The sequence below is a fragment of the Lagopus leucura genome, unplaced genomic scaffold, assembly GCF_019238085.1.
Source record: "Lagopus leucura isolate 7727_CA_CO unplaced genomic scaffold, USGS_WTPT01 Super-Scaffold_100053, whole genome shotgun sequence".
Taxonomy (NCBI): Eukaryota; Metazoa; Chordata; class Aves; order Galliformes; family Phasianidae; genus Lagopus; species Lagopus leucura.
In genome coordinates this window covers 1,118,762-1,139,688 of record NW_024962299.1, presented here as the reverse complement: position 1 = coordinate 1,139,688, position 20,927 = coordinate 1,118,762, and the positions used below count along the sequence as shown (strand labels likewise).

At 47.6% G+C, this 20,927-nt stretch overlaps 1 protein-coding gene across 1 annotated transcript in view; it reads right to left on the bottom strand.

Annotated features, from left to right (window-relative positions):
• The window catches only part of FANCA (FA complementation group A), a 32,427-nt gene extending 13,974 nt beyond the window's left edge, over window positions 1–18,453 (bottom strand). Inside the window, exons 1-23 of the mRNA XM_042885860.1 lie at window positions 18,414–18,453; window positions 17,895–18,001; window positions 17,107–17,179; window positions 16,680–16,822; window positions 15,988–16,083; window positions 14,171–14,244; window positions 13,005–13,114; window positions 12,299–12,378; window positions 11,807–11,840; window positions 9,432–9,498; window positions 9,236–9,348; window positions 8,180–8,256; window positions 7,632–7,773; window positions 6,981–7,114; window positions 5,935–6,045; window positions 5,433–5,528; window positions 5,276–5,335; window positions 4,161–4,249; window positions 3,728–3,788; window positions 3,588–3,637; window positions 2,433–2,509; window positions 685–789; window positions 30–172 (exon numbers count right to left, since the gene is read on the bottom strand). Of these exons, the coding sequence (XP_042741794.1) occupies window positions 30–172; window positions 685–789; window positions 2,433–2,509; window positions 3,588–3,637; window positions 3,728–3,788; window positions 4,161–4,249; window positions 5,276–5,335; window positions 5,433–5,528; window positions 5,935–6,045; window positions 6,981–7,114; window positions 7,632–7,773; window positions 8,180–8,256; window positions 9,236–9,348; window positions 9,432–9,498; window positions 11,807–11,840; window positions 12,299–12,378; window positions 13,005–13,114; window positions 14,171–14,244; window positions 15,988–16,083; window positions 16,680–16,822; window positions 17,107–17,179; window positions 17,895–18,001; window positions 18,414–18,453 (2,082 nt within the window). The remainder of the gene's footprint in view (window positions 1–29; window positions 173–684; window positions 790–2,432; window positions 2,510–3,587; window positions 3,638–3,727; window positions 3,789–4,160; window positions 4,250–5,275; window positions 5,336–5,432; window positions 5,529–5,934; window positions 6,046–6,980; window positions 7,115–7,631; window positions 7,774–8,179; window positions 8,257–9,235; window positions 9,349–9,431; window positions 9,499–11,806; window positions 11,841–12,298; window positions 12,379–13,004; window positions 13,115–14,170; window positions 14,245–15,987; window positions 16,084–16,679; window positions 16,823–17,106; window positions 17,180–17,894; window positions 18,002–18,413) is intronic.
• Between the last annotated feature and the right edge of the window lie 2,474 nt (window positions 18,454–20,927).

Genomic DNA, 20,927 nt, shown 5'->3' with positions numbered 1-20,927 from the left:
ATTTTGCATCTCAGAAGGATGGTACTCACGCTCTGATGACAGGGTTCCAGACTGGGGTCAGAAACATTAACTTGGATTCGGGAATTCAGAGCGGCAGCTTCATTCTCATCACTGTTGTGACCCAACGCACTGGAGAGTCTGTCAGAAATGACTGCAATCTGTGCTGGCACATCTGTGAGAGAGTAACAGGACAAGAGGGGAGGCAGGACAGAGGGCATGAAAGATTTACAACTCTACATGAAACAGAACAAGTGAGACACATATTCTAATTGATCAGAACCTAAAGGATGCTATGAAAAGCTGTAATGACCAAAAATATTAGCTTGAACACAGCAATCATCTTCGTTTTAGAAGACAACATTATTTTTTTCCACAGTGCTGTTATGAACACACAAAAAAAGGAAAACAGCCTTCAGAAGCGGGGGGTTGAGTCAAGGCAAGCTCCAGGAACAGAGCTGCATCACGGCAAAGATGTGTGCAGAGGTGAGCAGTCACAAAGATGCAGACCTGAAGTTCCCAACTCAAACATGAAAAATACATATTCATAGCTGGATTACACTGATCTGAAAGACAACATCTTCAAGCACCAGTGGGAAGTAACTATTGCTGTTGCTTTGGCTATTAGCCATGTTTTACAAATACAGCAGTCAGTTGGGGGTAATTACAACTTGCCTTCTTCCATACCTTCGTGTTTAGCCTGGTCCACAATCAGCACCCTCAGTGCAGCCAGCTCAGCCTTCAGGTGCTCTGCAGGCTCTTTGGAATGGCTGGATTCCACTTTGGATTCCTCTGAAGAAACAAGAGGGAAGGGCAACTCATCACTCTTATGTTTTTACAGTTCTTACATTATTCTGAGTGCACTGAATTGTGAAATGAAGTGTGTTCAGCAGTCCTGCATGCCTTTTCTGCAAAAGTCATTATTTATGTTTTCCAATAAATTGTAACAGATCCCCCCCCCAAAAAACCTGTCAGCCTGCCACACACACAGCCTTGTTTTCACATTCAAAGTATGCTACTTGATTAATCATTTATGAGCTTACGCCTAACTTCAGAACAGAACTCATTTGATAAAGAGAAAAACAACAGAAGATGTCTCCTTTCAGTTTCCATTCCATTTTCTTTAGCTCTCTGCCCCACATGGAAACATTTGCTGTTCTCTAAAGCCTGGAAGCAGAGTTTCAGAACACAGAAGGAAACGCTGCAATGCAAACATATCACATCATCAGCTTCTCCCTCCCCAGCCCCAACACCACGTCACATCTTCAGGTGTCACACAGAACCACGGCGTTTTCTTTTGTTTAAAAGAAGACAGTGAAAGAAATTCCTTTTCCCACTAGACACAGAGCCACAACCAACCACCCGATGCAGCCGCTCGGACGGGAGCACGGGGCAGGGATCGCTGAACCAGCATCGAGGGAAACAAACGAGGTTAACGCAGCATCGTTACAACCTCAGCTGCAAAACGAGGTGCGAGCAGCGCCGTCAGCCCCGTGAGCAAGGATGAGCGGCGGCAAACGGGGCGGCTTTACAGCTGGCTAAGGATGCTCAACGCTGGGTCCGCGCGGGAGCCCCGCAGGCAGACGGGGACGCGGGGGGCAGCAGGGGCTGCGGGGCCGGCAGTGCGGGACGCGGGGCACGGAGCGGGCCGTACCGCTAGGGGTCACTGGCAATACGGCGACCCGCAGCCCGGCGGGATGCTGCCGGTGCCGCACGAAGCGATTCCTCAGCTCTGCCGTTGCCAGGACAACCCCCGCAGGCAGCCCGCCGTACGTCTGCGGTTGAACAGGACTGCTCGGTCACGTCTCCGAGCTACGGCATCTCCAGGAGGCTTCAGACAGCCGGGCACGCAGGGCAGCAGCCCGTCACACAGAACAGCAGCACCGCTAAGCTCCAGGAAGGATCTGGCGTAAGCCTGTGCTGGAGGTGCTGCCCGTTATAAGATGCAAGGGATTGAAAAAGGTGCTTGCTGAAAGATAGGGCTGTTCATGAAGCACCTGCTGTGCCAGTAATTGGGCTGCAGGGATGGGAGCTGAGATGAGATGGCTCCCACCCATATGCTGTCCAGGGGGACAACGGTGAGGTTGGGCAGCAGCAGTGCCCCTGAGGGATGGGCACAGCAGAGAAGCCTGCAAGCTGCAAACATAGCAGTGTGCTGGAACTGGAATCAAATCAGCCAGCTCAGGCCTCATCTGCAGCCTCAGCACTGCGCAGAGCTGCAGACAGACTGCAGAAATCCCACTTGGGCAGGACAGGCAGGGGAATCCACTCAGGCAGCAGCCATTGCGTGCCTCAGTGACAGAGAGCACACACACATTTACACAGAAAGACATAACCAGCAGCCTGGTGTTGAACATTTTCCCTTGTGTGAGAGCATCAGCACAAATATTAACAGTTCTGCAAAGCGATTGTAAGGACATTTTTTGTTGTTTTACCTTGTAACATTTTCTCCTTCCTAGCACGACAGGCTTGGATGTATGTGGAGTACAAGTTGGAGGGTATTTTGTCAGCTCTAAAATCATAACAAAAAAAGACATTTAGTATACGACATGATCACATTCAACCTTCATCTTTATTAATTCAAGCATAAGGAACAGCTTTGCTATGAAGCATAATTAGAGGCTCCAAAGCATCTGAAGCATTTCTTTTAATCATCTGCTGACACGAGGGCCAGAAATGTGTATCCAAGGCTTTGGCTGCATTATGCAAGTGCAACACACACTGCCCCAAAACAATGCTACAGACAGCACACACACACTGATACCTAATTCATATATTGTGGATGTCTGAGATCTGTAGGACTTAGACTCTGTAGGAGTCTAAGTTGTGTGACATGAAGTATTCACACATCTCAGATGGATGGAGATCCAAGTCCAACCTCCAACACCTGCTGGGCAGGCAGAATAACTTTGCAGCTTCTCTTATATCTTTAATTTTTAATAAGATTAAACTTTCTTTTTTTTTGTCAAACTGGAATTACAAGGCAGGACTGAATGTTTCATTTGTAGGCAGCATTGTGAACATTCTCCCTCCATGTTAGGTTACAGAGGAATTGCTGGGTGTAAAAGAAAGCTCTTTCTGCAAGGCAGAAAAGTGCTTTTAAACATCCACACAGGATGGGTTTGAGTTCTGAGAGGGGCTGCCATCTCCTGAGACATGAGCCTGCTTTCTCTGAAGAACAGCTCAAGAAGCATTACCACACACTCAGCTTTCATCCTCCCCTTCTCCCATATCCCCTCCCCAAAGAAAGCAGAGCTGTTCACAGGGGGGCTCGTCTTCCTATTGAAATTTTATGTTCAGCAGCATTCTCCAAAGCTGGCATGAAAATGTGCCTGGCCTGCAGGCAAAGGGCTTGTGGGACTCCTTCCAGATCATGGTTTTAGAGCAGCCGTTGGGCTAATTACAGAACTGAAGACGTTTATCCACACAGAAAAGCTGTTCCTTCCACATCCTGCAAGCCACAAACAAGTCTGGCCACGCAGCTCTGCCAAAAGGGTTGGCCAACAGACAGCGTTTTGTAAACAAGGTGTAAAGCTTCCAGCCATCTGATGTTCAGAAGCTCAGGACACAGCACTGGGGAGCCTCAATACCTTTTTAAAGAATCTATGAAGGCCATACGTGCATCCGGGCTTTTAGGGAGCTGCAACAGAAAGGCAGGCAGGTTAGGTGCAAGTCACCTCTCCACAAACAGGCTGCTAAGCAGGATGCAGAGAAAGAAAAAAGTACTAACCACACGTGGCCTGAGCAGAGCAGGAAGAAACCAGGACGTATAATAGGGCCGCCTGAAAATACTGAGGCAGAAAACAAAATGTGAACAGCCAGAGCTGTGAAGTGCCATTTCATCGTGTCAAAAATGAAGCTGGTTCCCGCAGACAGAAAAGCGTTCATGGTGGCATGAAAAGCCACAAACAAATCAGGTCACCAAATTATTTTTTTGTTCATTCTGGTAATTGTGGACTTCTCTTGCTGGCGTGCGTACGCCTCTTTATCCTCTGCAGAAATTACCTCAATTTAGATGACTGCTGAGGAAATGAGTAATGTGAAAGAATTTACCAGATCCTCCATTGCTGACTTCCTCGTTGTATTGTTATTTTGATTTGGATCTGGCTTTTTTTTCCCCCCATTATTATTGAAGATAATTGAGTTGAGAAGCGTTATGATACCTGGCTTCTATCACTGATGTTGGGATCTTCCTTGTGTTTTCAAATATCTGAAGGGCTTTTTCAACATCACGAAGTGCCTGGCCCTGGGGCTGGCTCACACAAGAAACAAAGGGAGACAGATACTGTGAGAAGTCAGGGATGGTGATAATCTTCCCTGCTTGTTCATTCAGAGTTACTGACAGTTGTCTGTGCTGTGAAGTGACTGAATAAACACAACTGAATATCTACCACTACTTGATAAGCAGTGTAAAACTGCAGGACAGAGAAACCTGGTCCTGGACCATCAGCTTGCCACAAGGCTGTTATATTTAACAGCTCTTCTGTGTCAGCCCAGAGGTCCATGCAGCTCTGTACCCAACTCCTGCACTGACAGCAGCAGGTATTCCTGTTCAACACATTCTTTCTTCAATACTCCCTCATAGGGATGATACCTTTTCTGTTCCAAATTTTACTGTTCTTCTCTTCTACTCATACACCTGAATTAAGACTCATATTCTCCACTTCCAGCCCCTGCTGCTCGAACTGCACTCCACGCAGGATGACTGTTGTCCCAGATTTCTTTTGTTCAAGCCATGAGACATCTTAACAACCTGTGCCAGTTTCTTACCCACCAAACTGATAAGTTGTTCTACCAGCAGAGCCAACACAGACCCAGATCCTACAGATGTGTGGCTCTGTATCTCCCAGTCTCAATAACCTCATTTCCTCACACCATACGGCACCATTAGATTATTCCTTTTTTCCTTGAATTCCTACCAACAGAATGAGCCATTATTTTCCACATCCCACCAAACAGGATGGGCAAGGATTAGCCAGCACTTCCCTGGCTTCAAACAGCACATGCTGACTAGGTGGCTGATTTAGCTACTGCTTGGCCACTAACTAGCTGGCTAATTGCTGAGTTCCTCTGCAGTCAGTCTGTCCTCCATGCAGGTCTAATTTTCATGAAATCCAGGGTAAGTTTCCATATTTATGACCTTTAATTCCTCTGCCTTGAGATGGAAAAGATTTAGCAGCATACTCAAACTCAGTAGGAATGGCAGATTGATAACTCATACTTGTACAGAAAAGAAGAGCATAACAGGTGAGAAGATGGTTGGGAAGATCACCAGTACCTGCATGGATTCATGTGTGGAAGACAAGTCTTCGTAGAGTCCCATATCTTCTATAGCAACCTGCATGAGGTTACACAGACATGGGCACTGTCACTGCACAGCTCATGTTTGGACAGATCTATAAGGATCTCTTTCCAAAGGGACAGTTTTTACTAACCTTGAGGTCAGCCAGTCTGGTTTTAGCCAGAGTGATGTACTCCAAGAGAACAGAGCGATGCTTTGTTGGCACAAAAGGTGGATACATGATATGGACCTGAAATGTAAAATTCAGAACAAGATTTGCCATTTTTACAGGCAGCAACAGTAAAACTCTGGTTAACTTTTCCTCTCAATTACCTCAAACATCCCCAAAGAAGACATTATTGCTTGTTTTAAGACAGTTTCACAACAACTGACGTGCAATTTTCCCCCAACAACAAGTAAACTCAAGCACTCAATCTCTTAAATATAACTTCACAGAAGGGATTATCTTCTTCTTGAGGAAATAAAAGCATCTTGCTTGTTTCAGGGAGAAAAGGTTTTGCATAGAGCATTGGAAATAATGCAATTGCTACTAACAGCATGAGGAATGTGCTCAAAGGCACACAGCACAGCTATGTTTATTCTGGAGCAGTTCTGTAGCCGTCTTCAGACAACCATTTCTACCAGCAGCTTCTCACCTTTAAGTATGGGGCTACTTCAAAGGGCACTAGCTCTGACAAGAACTCAAAGAGGAAGACCAGAGCTTTCTTACTGCTCCCATGGTGGCTGCTAGCATTCCCAAAGGAGGCCTGGAACAGAGAAAGTGACAACAGAGCCTTTCAGTTTGGAAAGAATCAGCATCCGCTGCACTCATCCTTCATCAATCCTACGTATCTCTTACAGACATCTACTTTGCATCAACAGAACCTTTCTGCAGAAAAGACTCCAAAGAAAGTTTACAGAAGGCTCTGCAGAAGTTTCTTTCCCCAGTTTCCATGTCAAGCTCAAAGTTGTTCTCGTGTGCTACCATAGGAACGCTGAGAGAACTGAGACAAGGCAACACCAAAATGCAGCAAAGGACTGAAATTCATCAGGAAAACACATTGTTGGAGGTTTAGTCTGGGCACTACAGGAAAAGTAAACCAGTCAGCCTATACAAAATATTTCAGAAAGTAAACTGGTTACATCCTGAACACTTTACAATGTGGAGATTTGCATACCCAGAATACCTATGTGTTTACAACTGAAAGCTAATTACCAATTATCTATAAGGTCAAACACACCAATTACAGCTGCATGCAAACATCCAGGAAATAGGAATGCTTCATGTGCAACAACCCACAAATTATGCAATCATAACACTGTTGGTTATCAAGATACTGAAACGTATCCAAGCTGATGATTATAACAGGATTTACATGTCTGCATTCCTGACAAATAACTAGAGAAGGCAAGATGTACTTGAGAGATGAAAGGAGGGAGGACCAGAGAAAGCCAAATGAATATATTATTTGCAGACACAAAGGGCAATAATAAATATTACATTATTCCTAATACCAATACAATCACTTGTTACTTTGTTGGGTTTTTGTTTCTGTTTGTCTTGGCTTTAAATTCCTGGTGATCTAGTCTGAAACCAGGCTTTTTATTTATTTGTGTGTGTGTGTGTGTGCAGAAAAGCATTCCTTATGCACAGGTTTCTCACATACTTAAAGATTAGCAGTCAGGTCTTATTTAGTCTTACCTTAAACCACTCAGAGTAAGGCATGAACACAGCAGGGCCCTCCAGGGCAGCCTGACGGGCTATCAGAAATGCAGTGATCATATTTTCCATATCATAATTCTCAAAGGCCTTTATCAGGAGATGGCTCAGGAGATCTAGAAACACAAAACAGTAACCTCAACCTTTGCTGTATACAGTTGAGCTACGATAGACTAAATGAAGGCAAACATCTAATGAAACATCTGCCCCAAAGGATCGTGCATTAGAAACCCATTTATGTTTTTTCAGTGGTCAAACAATTGGGGATTTCAACTTGCAGGAACTACAGGGAGCCCAGCAGTGACATAATCAGTAAGGCACCCTAACAGCAAAGATAGAAGAATTCAGAAGAATTAAGTAATCGCTGCACCACATAATCATAAGAGCAATTATTAAACAGTCATTCTTAGCTGTACACTAAATTAGGGAAGCACCAGGCACAACGCCTGGTATTCACATCACAGCTGGCACAGAACACCTGAACGGAGAGGGTGAGTTCCTGTGGTTCTTTCCCTTACAGAAATGGCAGAGCAGAAGTTATGAACTTGCTGCTGCACTTGGATGGTTTCCTCATTCAGTACCTGAGGAGCAAGAGGCACGTGCCAGCCTGCAGGCTTGCCAGCACCCACTTACCTTTGAACAACTGCTCAGCCTCAGCCTGACAGACCACCAGTGTGGAAACACAGGACAGGACATGCTGCCAATTCACTTCATGTGTCTCCAGGACTCGCTGCAGCTGGCAGATCGACTCTTTTGCACTGAATGCCACAAACAGCTGGGAGGGAATGAAAGCAACTCTGTCAAGATTAACATGTGGATGCTCTTGGCACAAGCTCTCTTGCGTGCACCTTTTGCATCAGCTTTGCAGGGCCAGATATTATTCTGGCTTGGAAGCAGCAATGGCTAAAACACACAGGTGTCCCCCAGCTCTTTCAGAAGCAATGTCATATTCTGTACTAGCGAAAATTTACATCTTCAGTTATTATCTTTGTACTCATTTGGATTGCTGCACAAACAACAATTCCAGTCGTACTTTCCCTTCAAGCTTCGTCCTGCTTGCAGCTCCTGGCAGCTGCTTCAGATTCTGCAATGCACTGTTTTTAAATAATCCCATTCCAGATATTTTAATGAATACAAGATCATCACAGTGATGTTCTCTCTGCAAAACCTGGAAGACCTACTTTGCAGTACAAGGTAGTGAGCAGCGAACACGTCCTTGTAAAGCTCCACTCTCTCTGCCTGTGGATGGCATCAGACACTGTACTCAAAAAAAAGGAGCAGGTTAATAGTTGTCTCCTCAGCAACAGATTTAAAAAGAATGTCTATGACACAGAACTTCACTACATAAGATTTCCCTTTAGCTTTCACAGCCACAAGCACTAAAAGCTAAAGCTGCCTGGTGAAACCCTTTCTCTCCCATTCATCTTTGGAATACAAACTACATGAAGATGGACTCTGTCATTTTACTACAGCATTCTCATCTCAGAGCTCTTCTTGGGATCATGCATTCACCAACCAGCATAATGCATGCAGAGAGAATCAGCAAGGAACCATCTTTTTCCTCAAAGATCTCTTTCAACTGGAAGCCAGCAAGAGTGACCAGCTCTTCCATACTACCTGTGAGGAGCTCTAGATTGTAGCTTGGAGTGACAATACCTCACCAGAGATTGTGCAGCCCCAAAGTAATTTCTTCCTAAAGACATCTAACTTTACAATTAGCAGTCATGGACAGAAGCCTTCCTGCAGTCATAACTGATCTACCAAAATGAAGTGAATGACGGACACCCAGTGAGCAGAGGAAGGCTATGGTCGGTGCTTCAAGCAAGACCTACAGGGACGCAGGATTTCAGCCCCAAGCTCTCTGCAGTGCCAGCTCTCCCATCCAGTTTCTCCTTTGGCCAAAACTATTCCCAGAGGCCACAGCTCTCCCACGCCTGCTCCACAAAGGCTGTGGCAGATGTTTCTCCCGGCACTTCACGTGAGCTTTTGGCTGAAGCTCTGCCTGGAGCTGCTGATTTTCCACCTTAAAGTTTCCTCTTGAACTACAGCTCTCTGAAGCCCAGAGTCCAGATGAACCTTTCATCTCCTTTGGCACTGTGAGGGTGGGGAAGAACCAGGAGCGAGACAGCATCTCTGCGCTCTGCTCTCCAGGCTGGACTCCACTCAGCCACTGGCTGGGATAGAGCTCCTGACCCACGACAAACCCAGAGACACTTCTGCCCCCCAGTTATTCCTACCTTTCAGCAGTGGGTTATAGGTAAGAATCTCAGTCAGAGTGTGTCTAAAAAACTGCTGCAAGGAATCCGGATGAACTGCGCTTTTATAGATGGACACATCAAATACATTCAGCCTGCAAATGACAAGAAAACATTCAGAAACGATGCACAGCACTACAGTCAGTCCTCCCTTATTCAGAGCAACAGTGTTTCTTACCAGAACCTCATTGCTTGCAATGTGGAGACATCTTCCTCCTTCTCTTTACCAACACCATCGAGGACCCCTGGTTCCCCAAAGTAAAAACACAAAAAAGGCAGTGAGAAAAGCAGAAAGATTTGTGACACTACACTAACAGTTAAGGTGACCCCATTAGGGAAACACACCATTCCTCAGCATTAAAATCTTACCAAAATGTCTCAAAAGTAACACTGAGGCTCAAAAACTATTAACATTAACCTTGAACCACTTTAAAAGCATTCCCACGAATGTGCTAATAATTAAGCCATCTAAAAATGGACAGGTATTAATATTTAATTTCCAAACCTAATCCTTACAGTGCACACATGAGTGCAAACACTGCAAAGCTGTGCTGGGAGAAGCCTGGAGGCAGAGATTTGCACATTTGTGCCTTGAGACAATGATCTTCACCATCCTCAGCAAGCAAAGAGGGCACTGCTGTGAATGCCACACTTTTGTGACTGCTTCATGTTGCCTTTCTTCAGCAGCACTCCTTTAAAGCAAGGCCTGTCCTAGGGTGACCGGTGGAGGTCAAACAGGCAGCAGCTCACACAGCACGTGGTCCAGACTGTAAGACTGCACAACTCAAAGCCCACATGCTGAGATCCCAAACTTCACAGGCTGCTGCTGCAGTTCTGTTTCTGGTCCCAGCCCACCTTCAAAAGCCTCCTCTTCCAACAGTAAAAACGTTTGCTCCATTCATTAGGAATTGTTCATTAGGATCATTTCAGTGATGCACTCTGAGAAGGAAATCTACCAAATCGAGGCACCAATACTGGCATCCCTCACGTGCCTTTTGTAGGGCAGTCCACAGGGCTAGCAAGTAACACTGCCTTCCCCTGCAGAGGAATGCTTTCAGGTTAAGCAGGGGCGAATAGAGGAAAGGAGATAAGCTCTACTTATCCTTAGGCACAGGAGTTCAGTGCTGCAAGCTCAGTGCTGTGAAGAACAGTGCTTCCAGGCTGCTGTCAGCCTCTGCTCCCCCTGTGAGCAGCTTCATTCATCGCGAATTATTTTACATAAAGCATCCTCATGTTCTTCAAAGCAGCTGATGAGTGAAACTCCTCAAAGATGACCCGACAGCACGCACTAACAAAAGTATTTCATACAAAACATGTAATGTATTTTCAGATAGACTGCAAGGCAACTGGTGGCAGTGCAGGCTGCAGAAATGTGAAGGTCAAATGAAGAGCAGGTTAGCGCAGACTCCACCCTGCCTGCCAGCAGCCTGCCTTGCTTCCCCCCACATCCCTCTAGTCCTGAGCTTATGAGGGTTATTTTTCAAGTACCAGCGCTATTAAAGGGTCACCTGAGATGGAACTCATACATATTAAATAATGAAGCACTTCCCTTGCAGCTTTCCCTTTTTAGAACTGCTCAGCAAGGTCTGCAAGGCATCTGTCTACAGGCAGTGCTGTCTGCAAGACACAGGGTGAGGGATCAGGCTGGCAGTACCCACGCAGAGATGCAGGAGGGATGTTTGGGAGCAATCTTTGTGTTGTGTCCTGGCTTTTGGTCATTTTGCAACAGACAAGAAGTGCTCATCTTCGCAACAGCACTGAGCTCGTTGCTGAAGCATGACAGCAAGGAAAGGGGCAAAGTGATGTCATAAAAATAACAGCAGCACACAGTCAGATCAGGCTAACACCGTGGTCTGGAGCCCATGAGGAGCTGTAAGTGAACATTTCTGCAGGCAAAGCAGTGCAGTGGAAACAGCAACCTGCCACGATATCACCAGTGACACACGACACAAAATCCTGTAGTGAGTTCAGTCTTTCTGCATCAGGATCCGCACTGCAAAGGAGGCACTGCCACCCCTGAGCTCTCAGCAGCAGCACGACAGGCACGTTATGCACGGGACAGCTGAACACTGCCTGTTTGCAGGCTATGCACGTACATCAGAGGTCTTTGCTCTACATAAAAAAATGAGGTCTCACAAAACACAAGTTTGCAAATCCAAAATGTGAGACAGCAGAATGGCCTGCTGGCACATAGCTTTGTAAATTCAACGTTTAATTTAACAAGCAGGATAAGTTAACCAACCCTCTGTGCTGCTGACGGTTGGACTGCTTCCAACAGAGCTTGTTGAAAGCCAGCTCAGATATCTCTACCCAATGTTGCAGCTGGGAGGATCAAAAAGAACTAGCATGAGAAACAAGAAGTTATTTGTGGTGATAGAAGAAACTCACTTCACAAAAGTAAAGAGGAAAATGGAGACACACAACGTCAGTGACATAAATGTGTACAGAAAGCATCCCAGAAAGAGAATTTCTTAGAGATTTAGTATTGAGAAAGGAAATTAAGTTAGCAAACAGCAGCAACTGCTAAAAGTTACAAAGCACAAGAACACTTACATGTCAGCATTCTTTGTAAAACAGCATGGCAGATCTGTTCAGAAGGGACAAATTAAGACCATTTAGTGTTGAGAACAGCTGAATTTCATGCAGAAAAGGCAAACTGACTCGACGAAAAGGTTTTGTCCCACTTGATTTAAAGCTCAACATCTACCTCGGGTTCTGGTGTAGAACACATACAGAGAGGCAGAGGGGCAAGCATTTTCCATGCTTACCAGCATTCCATGCCTCATATACAAACGGACAGGAAAGAGCAGTCAAGGTGAAACCAAAGAAGCTAAAAAGTCCTTGACAAGTCGCCTTGGAGAAATTCCCTCCAGAAAGGTCTCTGCTCTGGTTTCAGCATCTCCTCCTCACCCACTCCTAGCTGGAGCACTGCCCGAAATCTCTTTGTTGCTCTAACTCAGATTGATTTACAGCCAGAAAGGCAGCACTATACGAGGTATCTACTTCTTTAACCAACCATTTTCATCAGTTTCCTTTTGTCCTTACATGGGGGACCTTCTTCAATTCCAGCTTTCTCCCCAGCTCTGAAGGCTGAAAGCCATTCTGAAGGAACATGATCGCAAAGTCTGCAAATCAAGAAGGAATCCATGTTACAGCATCCCCTCTCATTAAAACCACTTGCTCTTTCCCCTCCCAACGGGACTGCTGTCTGAAAAGCTTCGCTGGCTACACAGCACAGTCAGCAAGACTGCTCAGTGCTTTTCTTTTTTTTCTTTCATGGAGTAAAATTACTCCTGGGCAAAAAGAGCTTAGAGCAATCAGTGCCAAGAAGCAAAGGAACTGAAAGGATTATTCAGACCAAGCAGTCTGTAGGTCTCTCTCTCTTTTACCACTGCAGAACACATGTGAGTTTCACTTGCTCAACAAAAAAAAAAAAAGATGGGGGAAAAAATTATCAGCTGCTAAATATTTCTCATTAGAAATATTTTGGGCACTTTGCATCAGCATCGTGTTCTTTATCTGATGCGCTGTCACTGCTGGCCCCGCACATCTTGCAGCTCTACTTTTAGTACCGCATGGGAAAGAGATCCAGGAATTCAAACCAAGCATCTCTCAAGGGGAAGAACTCACTAAGAACTAAATGTAGCACCTTTTCTGAAGCAACATCAGAAAACACCCTGCGAGGCCCCCGTCCTTCAGCTCCCAGCGTCCCACCAGCACAGCATTGGCTGCAGCCAGACCCTCTCCTTGCCTGAGAGAATGCGCCCCACATTCTCTGTGTCCTGGGGGGGCCCCTCTGCCCGCTCACACAGAGCACAAAGGCTGCTGCACAGCCACTCCTCCACAGCGCGGCCATCCACACTGCTGGGAACAAACAGAAGCACATTCAGTTCAATCCCTTCCACGTTTCCTTGCTTGGTTTTTCATTCTGCCATCCCCTTGGTCTCAGGAAGGAGACGACCGTGTGAGACTCTGCCCTGGATGTCAGATTGCTGTAAGCTGGTCCAGCAAGAGCTTGAGTTGCCTCCTAAGAAGATTCCCAAACAAACACAAACAATGAAAAGCAATACATGTGAAACCGCGTGTCCGAGTTCCATCATTTTTGAGGTCTTCCAATTTAAAATCTTTTCAGATTTTTCGTTCTGATTTCTACGCCATTTGCATAAAAATGCTTTCCAAAACATTAAAAAAATCAAACTCTCTTCGGTTTCCTTGAAGTACAGTGAGCACTGAAAGGCTTCTTTCCTGTGCCACTAACAGACAAGTAAACCAACATCAAAGGCTGCACCAAAGATTGCAGTAATATTCTTTCAACGCCATAAAATAACGACGTGAACTTCAGAAGGAGTAACTGATCCTCCTGGTTACCTCCATATTGGGAAAAAACAAATCAACCCTTAGAATTACCATCCTCTGGAGATGACCTCTGCCACACCTCACTGACACAGTGGTTTTACAGGACAGAAGCAAGACTTCTCGCCAAGACCAGCCCCAATTCTCACTGAGTTTCCAGGCAGATCTCAAGGCACAGCCAGTGAACCAAAGGGGCTGGGTTAGGAACCTTCCCCACACGGCCTGGGATTTATCCCTACACGGCCATCTGGGGCAGTGGAACAAAGAATCAGGTAGAACATTAACTAGAATGGTCTTTAGTGGCAGTTCCCACCCAACCATCCTGTCCCACATCACAAGTGATTCAGCAGCCCTGGAACAAGCAGTCACCATGCCCTGAACCGTGCTAATTAACACACAGTAACCTCTCAAACCCCGGCTAACTTCTTAAATCCTGCTAATCTGATCACCTGCAAGCATCTGACTGTATTCTTAGTCCAGAATACTCACGACTAATCCCCGATTACATTTCAATAGGCTTTAAGAGATTTAAACATGTGTGTAAACCTCCAAACCTCCACTCACCTCTCCAGCAGCTCTGCCAGCCCAGTGATGCCATTTGTGTGCAGGTGCCACACAGCCTCCAGCACTGGAAGGTCCTACCAAGAAGGTCACGATTTGGTCACAGCACATAATTCACACTTAATGTTTTGATAACAATGTACTAAAGAAATGGAACCAAATTTCGTTGGTCACCCAGCCTAGGATCTATGGAGATTTAAAAACTAACATATCAATACCAGGTGAGGAGAAGTTGTGTTTGGTTTCCCCTCCCTACAAACATTGAGGGCTAGGCGCATCGTTCTACATTTCCACGTTAAGTCATAAACATGCCAGCCTTCATCCCCTGGCTGAATCCTAATTCTGAATAGACAAAGGAGCAGTGGTATCCCAGAGAACATTTAGAGCCTTGTTCACTCAGAACCAACAACAGATTGGAGAATTATCCCTTAGTTCTCCCCTTGTTAGCTTCTGTGATTCAGTTTTGCTCTCTCAAACCCGTTTCCCTAGAGGAGCCTACAGAGATGCTGCAGCTGTACAAGACAGGCCTATGGGCACAGGGGAGCAGCAACCACCACCTGAGCTGCTCCTGAACACCAGGCCAGCCATTGCCACAGTCAGCACCAGGCACTGCTTTGGTATGGATTAAACCTTTTCCACCTCCCTGTAACATCGCCTGCAGCTCCCAACAGGAGAGCACGTCCTGGAGAGCATCCTGTGCCAGCAAAGCTCCAGGAGGCACCAGGCAGGGAAAATGGTGCAGCAGCAGCTTCTGCTCCTTTCAGTCCCAGTACAGAAACTCTGACCCAGAAACAAAATGCTTTCCACTCCTTGCAGGGGAAGTCCTGGGAGCAAAGCAGGCAGCAGCAGCCCTCTGCACTGACTCACAGCTGCTTTTCAGCGTGACCCCAGCCTCGCCCAGTACTTCGTTTTCAACAGCTTAATCCTTTACTCTATCAGTCTCACTTGTACAGCAGCACTTGATCTCCCTGTCTACCTGGGAACAAGATTTTAATCAGCCCTCAAAACACACAATTCTATTTTCAGCCCATGAATGGACATTTGAGACTAGAGAGCACCTTCTTATCCACATGGGTCAGTCTCCTCACTCTTTCCCACCACAGCAGCAAGCAACCAAATTTGTCTGGTTCACAAGTACTCAGCTCTGCCCAGAGCTCCACTTATCTTCACAGAACAAACCACCCAAATGAAATGAAGACAACACATTTGTGAAACAATCCGACTTGTTATCAGCCATCCTATTTCTCTCATGCCATTTGCTGCATGAACTCGCTCTGGCTTATCACAATTCCCAGATAAATAAAGCAGGGAGCCAGAATGCCAAAAGGCCCACTGAGTGCTACTGGCAAAGCACACAAAGGGCTACTGGGACCATGGGGACCCACAGCCAGCTGGGAGATCCTGCGCTGATCTGGGAACCTGTGCCCAGATGGGCAGTTATTAACATATTTCATTGATAACAGCAGGTCAGTGAAGCTAAGCAGAAAAGAAAATACCCTCCAAAGCTTCTATTAACTGCAGCAACACCCCAGGCAAGCTTAATCCCATGCTGTATCTCCAGATCCTGTGTTTTCCGTGCCTTTCCTAGAACCAGCCATGCTCACTACGTGCAGAAAGAGTTTAAGATCTCAGGGGTGAGCAATGGAAAAAACTGCTGCAGATCACAAAAAGACACCAAAATGAGTGGAATGCAGATGGCAGCATTTCAGTAGTCCAGCTTAGAGTTCTCTCTGTCCTGCACAGGTCAAGAGGGTTAAAAGCACGCTCTCTGATCCCATAGCTGAAATCTAAATGGCAAACATTCCTTTGTGAACTCTCACCTTCATTTTCCAGATTTCCTGACAGAAGTGTGAGCGACTGAACACGTTGTTCTCCAACAGATCCTTGGCTGTTCGAAGCAAGCAAGACAACTTCTCCTGGAACCACCCCAAAAATGAAGCAGACATCATTTCCTTTATAAATAACACGTTCTTACAAAAACAATTTGCTGGGGTTTTTTTTCCCCCCACTTTGTGGTTTTAAAGACTTGAATAGCGAAGAGAATTGCTGATGAAAGGCCCAACCTTTCACCTTAAGGCTGAGTTAGAAGCTGACAGCACTGGCACCTCACAGCTCCTCAGGGGGGACGTGAGCCAGGAGCCATGGCCCAGGTTCTGGGGAGAAGGCCATCACCACTGCAATCTAAGACTGATAAAGATGGAACAAGGATAAGAGACACCGAGCCACACCAGGGAAGGCTGGAGCACACCAGTGGTGACTGCATCTTGTTGTGGAGAGATGCTCTGGCAACAGCAGGAAAGCTATCAAAAATTAGCAGCTTTCCATAGGGGAGAAGAGTGCCACGTATCAGTGAGCGGATCAGATACATGAATGAGCGATCGGCCTCTTGGCTCCTGTGTGCCTGGATCTTTATCAGAACAGAGGGCTTATCAATCTTTATCAGTCCAGGATTTAAAGTCAAAACCATCAGTACTGTTTTCTTGATAAGCAAAATATAAGCTGCTTTGCTTACTCTCTGGTCCAAGTTCAGCAGAGGTGCTTGAGATGGGCTTGCAGAAGACTGGCAGATCTGCTCCATTTTGGTAACAGCATTTTTGGCTGCCAAAACTGCAGCAGGTACACCCAACCTTGAGGCCTGTTCCTGCAGAACAGAGACTTAAAGAAAAAGAAAAGAAAAGAAACAGAAACTTGACATCGTGGGAGGAAAAAAAAAAAGGTGCAAGCACATGACTGTGAAGAGAAATTCCAGATCAAAACACAGAAAAATCAGATCTTGCCAGGGACGCCATTCATTGGAGAAGTAAGAAACGAGTAGCTGAATGGCAGACCAGGAACACTGGGAAGAATACAAAATTGGAATTGCATTTAACAGTCAGAAATCTGGTGTGTAAAGAACGATTCCATTCCACGTCATCTCCCATCAATGCTCTGTCACTCACCGATAAGTGATTCTGATGATGACTCCTGGTGCTCTATGCCACCCTCTCCAGCTGGCTTGACTGAACCTTCTACCTGGAAGCAAAACAAAAACCTAGCAGTCTTACATGTCTTTTACACACACATGCATCGATCTGTTCCTTCTACAGCATATTTAGCAGCTCTGGCGTTCTATGCAGAAGGAGCAATTGAAATGAAATTAAACCATTACATGGCCATGGTAAACCTGAGATTTCAGGCCATCATGCAAGAGACTGAAGTACAGTTATCTTCATTTTAAGCAGAGAAAAAGAGGTACAGGTCAAAGTGATTCATCCATAGCTCCCAACAGCTCAGCAGCAGCACCAGGATTCCTGTCTTTCAAGTCTCAGCAGTGCAGCCACAGTGCCATAAATACCTAAAACAGCAAAATATTGTTTCCTTTTCTGGTTTGTTTGTTTTTGCTCTTTTTTTTTTCTGATACAACGAGACATTCTGTAGAGGAAAAAGCAATCCTGCTGCTGAGCTATGGGAAGTATTGGAACTGTCCATGCAAAATCAAAAACATCCTGTAGTGTGTGTGGGGAAGAGGCAGAGCACAGCCAAGACAGGATCTTGGCTGAAGTCTGTGCATAGACAAATGACACAGGCTATCCTAATGACAGCCACAGAAGTCAGAAGCGCTTGGTAATTCAGAGAACATCGAATCACCTCTCCAGATTTTGCCCCCATCTGCACAGAAAGCCAAACCTGGTGACAACAGAGAGACGCTGGGTTTGCCCTGTCCCAGGATGGCCCTGCCTGCTCCTACCTCCAGCAGGAGCTCGCTCAGCTTCTGGTGACGATCCAGGAGGCGCAGAGCCGCTGCCCGGAGCTCTGCAGTGCTCCCAAAGCTGCTTTTCCGTTTCCTGGCTCTCCCTGCTGAGAAGTTTGGGTTTCTTTAGGAGCCGAGGCTCTGTGCCCCGGCGCCCCCAAAGGACAGCTCTGCTGATGCCGTGGTTTGAGCCCATCGCCCAGCAGCACCGCGAGGCATCGCTGTACAGCGCAGGGCCCTCGGCCCACGCCGTTGATGTTGTTGCAGGCCGGCCCTAAGACCCAAACCGACCCCAGTGCTGCATCAAGGACACAGGAAGAGCACCGGCCTGGGAGCGGGTGCGTGAAGACGGGGCTCTGCGCCGGGGTGAGCATGGAGCATGGCGCAGGCCCGAGGAGAGGGGAGCTGAGGGCAGAGATGGGACATCCATCCCTCCTTTCATCTCTGCCGTGCTGCAGGGAGCACCAGGAGCATCAAGAACCCCGCACCCACCCACTCCCCCAACCCCGCACCTACCCAGCAGCTCCCGCAGCGCGCTGCCACCCGCACCCGCCATCACGGCGCGCCCGCCAAACCACCCCCCCCGCCATGCGCCGCCATTGGCTGCCGCCGGAAGAGCGCGTCTCCGCCTATTGGCTGAGAGAATAGTGGGCGTGGACCTGTCATCGCTCCGCCATCTTAGGAGTGGCGGGGGCAGGAGGCCGCCATGTTGGGAAGGGCAAAGTGAGACACGTTGGGGTGTTCCAGAAACGTGGGGATGTGGGACTGAGCGACGTGGTCAGAGGCCATGGGGGGGGGGGGGGGGGGGTTGGGATTAAGCTTGAGGGTCATAGAGATCTTTCCAGCCCGAACGATTCTGTGATGCTATGGAGGTGGTAGGGGTTTCAGAGAGAGCAGCGTCTCTCAAATGCCTTCCAACAGGAATTTTGGGCTGATTCTTCCTGGGAGGCAGTTGGCACCAGCCAGGATCCAGCACCGCTACAGGCAACGCCAGGACAGCGGCGTGCTCCTGCCCTGCTCCTACCGCACCCGCTGTGCCTGCGACTGTCCCCAGGTGACACGTGCCAGGTAACACAGGGCGGCGGCAGCTCGTTACACGGGGAACAATGGCAGCAGGTGAAAAACCGCAGGGGATTTCCCACTGGGAGGCCGTTTGCAGACGTTAGGGATGTGTCTGCCCAGTGCCATGCTCTGGGACAGGGAAGTCATCCCCCACCATGTGCCAGTCTGAGCAAATCCCTCTGTTATTAACATCACCAGCAGGTTGCTGCCTCGCTGGTTTACCAGCTTGCAGAGAGCAGTGCTTGCTATATTTAATCCCTCCGTGCTCTATCTGGGAGGTATCCTGAGTTAATGCAGTCTGCTCAGGGAATTGGTGTTAATTAAAATATTAATGAAGAAGAATCTAGAAAGGAAATGGAGCTTGAACAGACACTCCACAACTCAATGAGCTGCTCTGTGGGGACTCGATGAGAGGCATTTCAGAGAGCAGCAAATTGGGCAAAGCCATCTCTGTGATGGCCATAGTGATGAGGCCCCCCATAAGGGTTGCCAGGAGATGCTGTGGGTGTCCCCTCCCTGCAGACACCCAGGGTCCAGCCAGGGGGGCTCTGAGCACTGATGAAGCTGTGGGTGTCCCAGTTCATTGCGGGCAGTGGGGCCAGGTGGCCTTTAGAACTCACTTCCAACTCAAAGCATTCTGTGGTTCTATGATGTTGGCTTCCTGTGGCTTTGGAATGAATTATTATTGCATAGGACAAAGGACACCTTGAAGAATGTATTACCTGCAAACAAACACTGCCTGCTGCAGGCTTCTGGGCACAGCACTGCCGTGGCCCAGCCCTGCCACGCTGCTGCATCACTGCGTGGGGTGCTGGGAAGTGCAGAAATCTGATGCTCCTGCAGCACTTTGCAACCTTCTCCCAACCTGTTCTTTTTTTCTTTTCTTCCCCTCCTCCTCCTCCCCCCCCCCCCCAATTCTTTCATTTTTAATTAAATCTCCCCTATACACATACACGCTTGGCTCTGTTTGATTTTTTCCCAAGGCAGTAACTTTTAATTATATCTTGATTACACATTAATTACAGTTGTACCCAAAGCAAAGGGCTCTGCACTTTATAATTCAAATGCCCTCCCCTGTGTCCTGCGGGCTGAATTACCACTCTGAACACCACTGCCCTGCACCAACCCACTGTGCCTTCCTGACTGTGTGTTGGGCTCAGCACCACTCTGGGCAGCGTGCTCAGCTTTCCTCCCTCTGCTGTTCCAAAGTAGGCTGTAAAGCCAGCTGACGGCAGGGCAAATGTCTCATTCAAATCTCAGCAGTTTGTGTGCGGAAGGTGAGATGGAGACTTGAGCATCTGGGGAGGTTTGGATTGGATATTAGGAGCAGTCAGGCAGTGGCACAGGCTGCCCAGGGAGAGGTGGGGTCACCGGCCCTGGGGGTGTTCAAGGACTGTGGAGATGTGGCACAGAGGGATGTGGTTATGGGCATGGTGGGGTGGGGTGGGCTTGGGCTTGGGGATTGTAGAGGTCTTCTCCAACCTGAATGCAATGATTCTATACTGACCTTAGCTGGTGCCTCCATGTCACGCTCCCGTAGAACATGGGCCCTGTGAAATGCCCCATCTTGGTGCCTTCTGCTGGCCCCAATCCCATACACCAGCGGCGAGGTCTCAGCTCCTTCGCCACGGGTGATGTGGGAATGCACAGGGCCAGGTGCTGCAGGCACAGAGCCGTGAGATGAACGTGAGGAAACACCTTGCTCACAGCACTCTGTGAGTCCGCAGGGATGGCCCCCAGCCTTCCTGGCTCTGAGAGCCACCAGGGCTGCTGCGTCCTTGTGACCGTTCACCTGGCTCACGGCGCATCCTCAGGCGGGTTGGCCCCGGGAGCTGATAGATTCCTACGCCTCCGGTCAGGGGCTGAACGGTGCAGGTGACAGGAGCCACGCCACATGTCACACACCCTACACCCCGCAGCCTGCACCCCGTCGTGTCCCGCACCCTGCACGAAGCTGCGTGCCTTGCA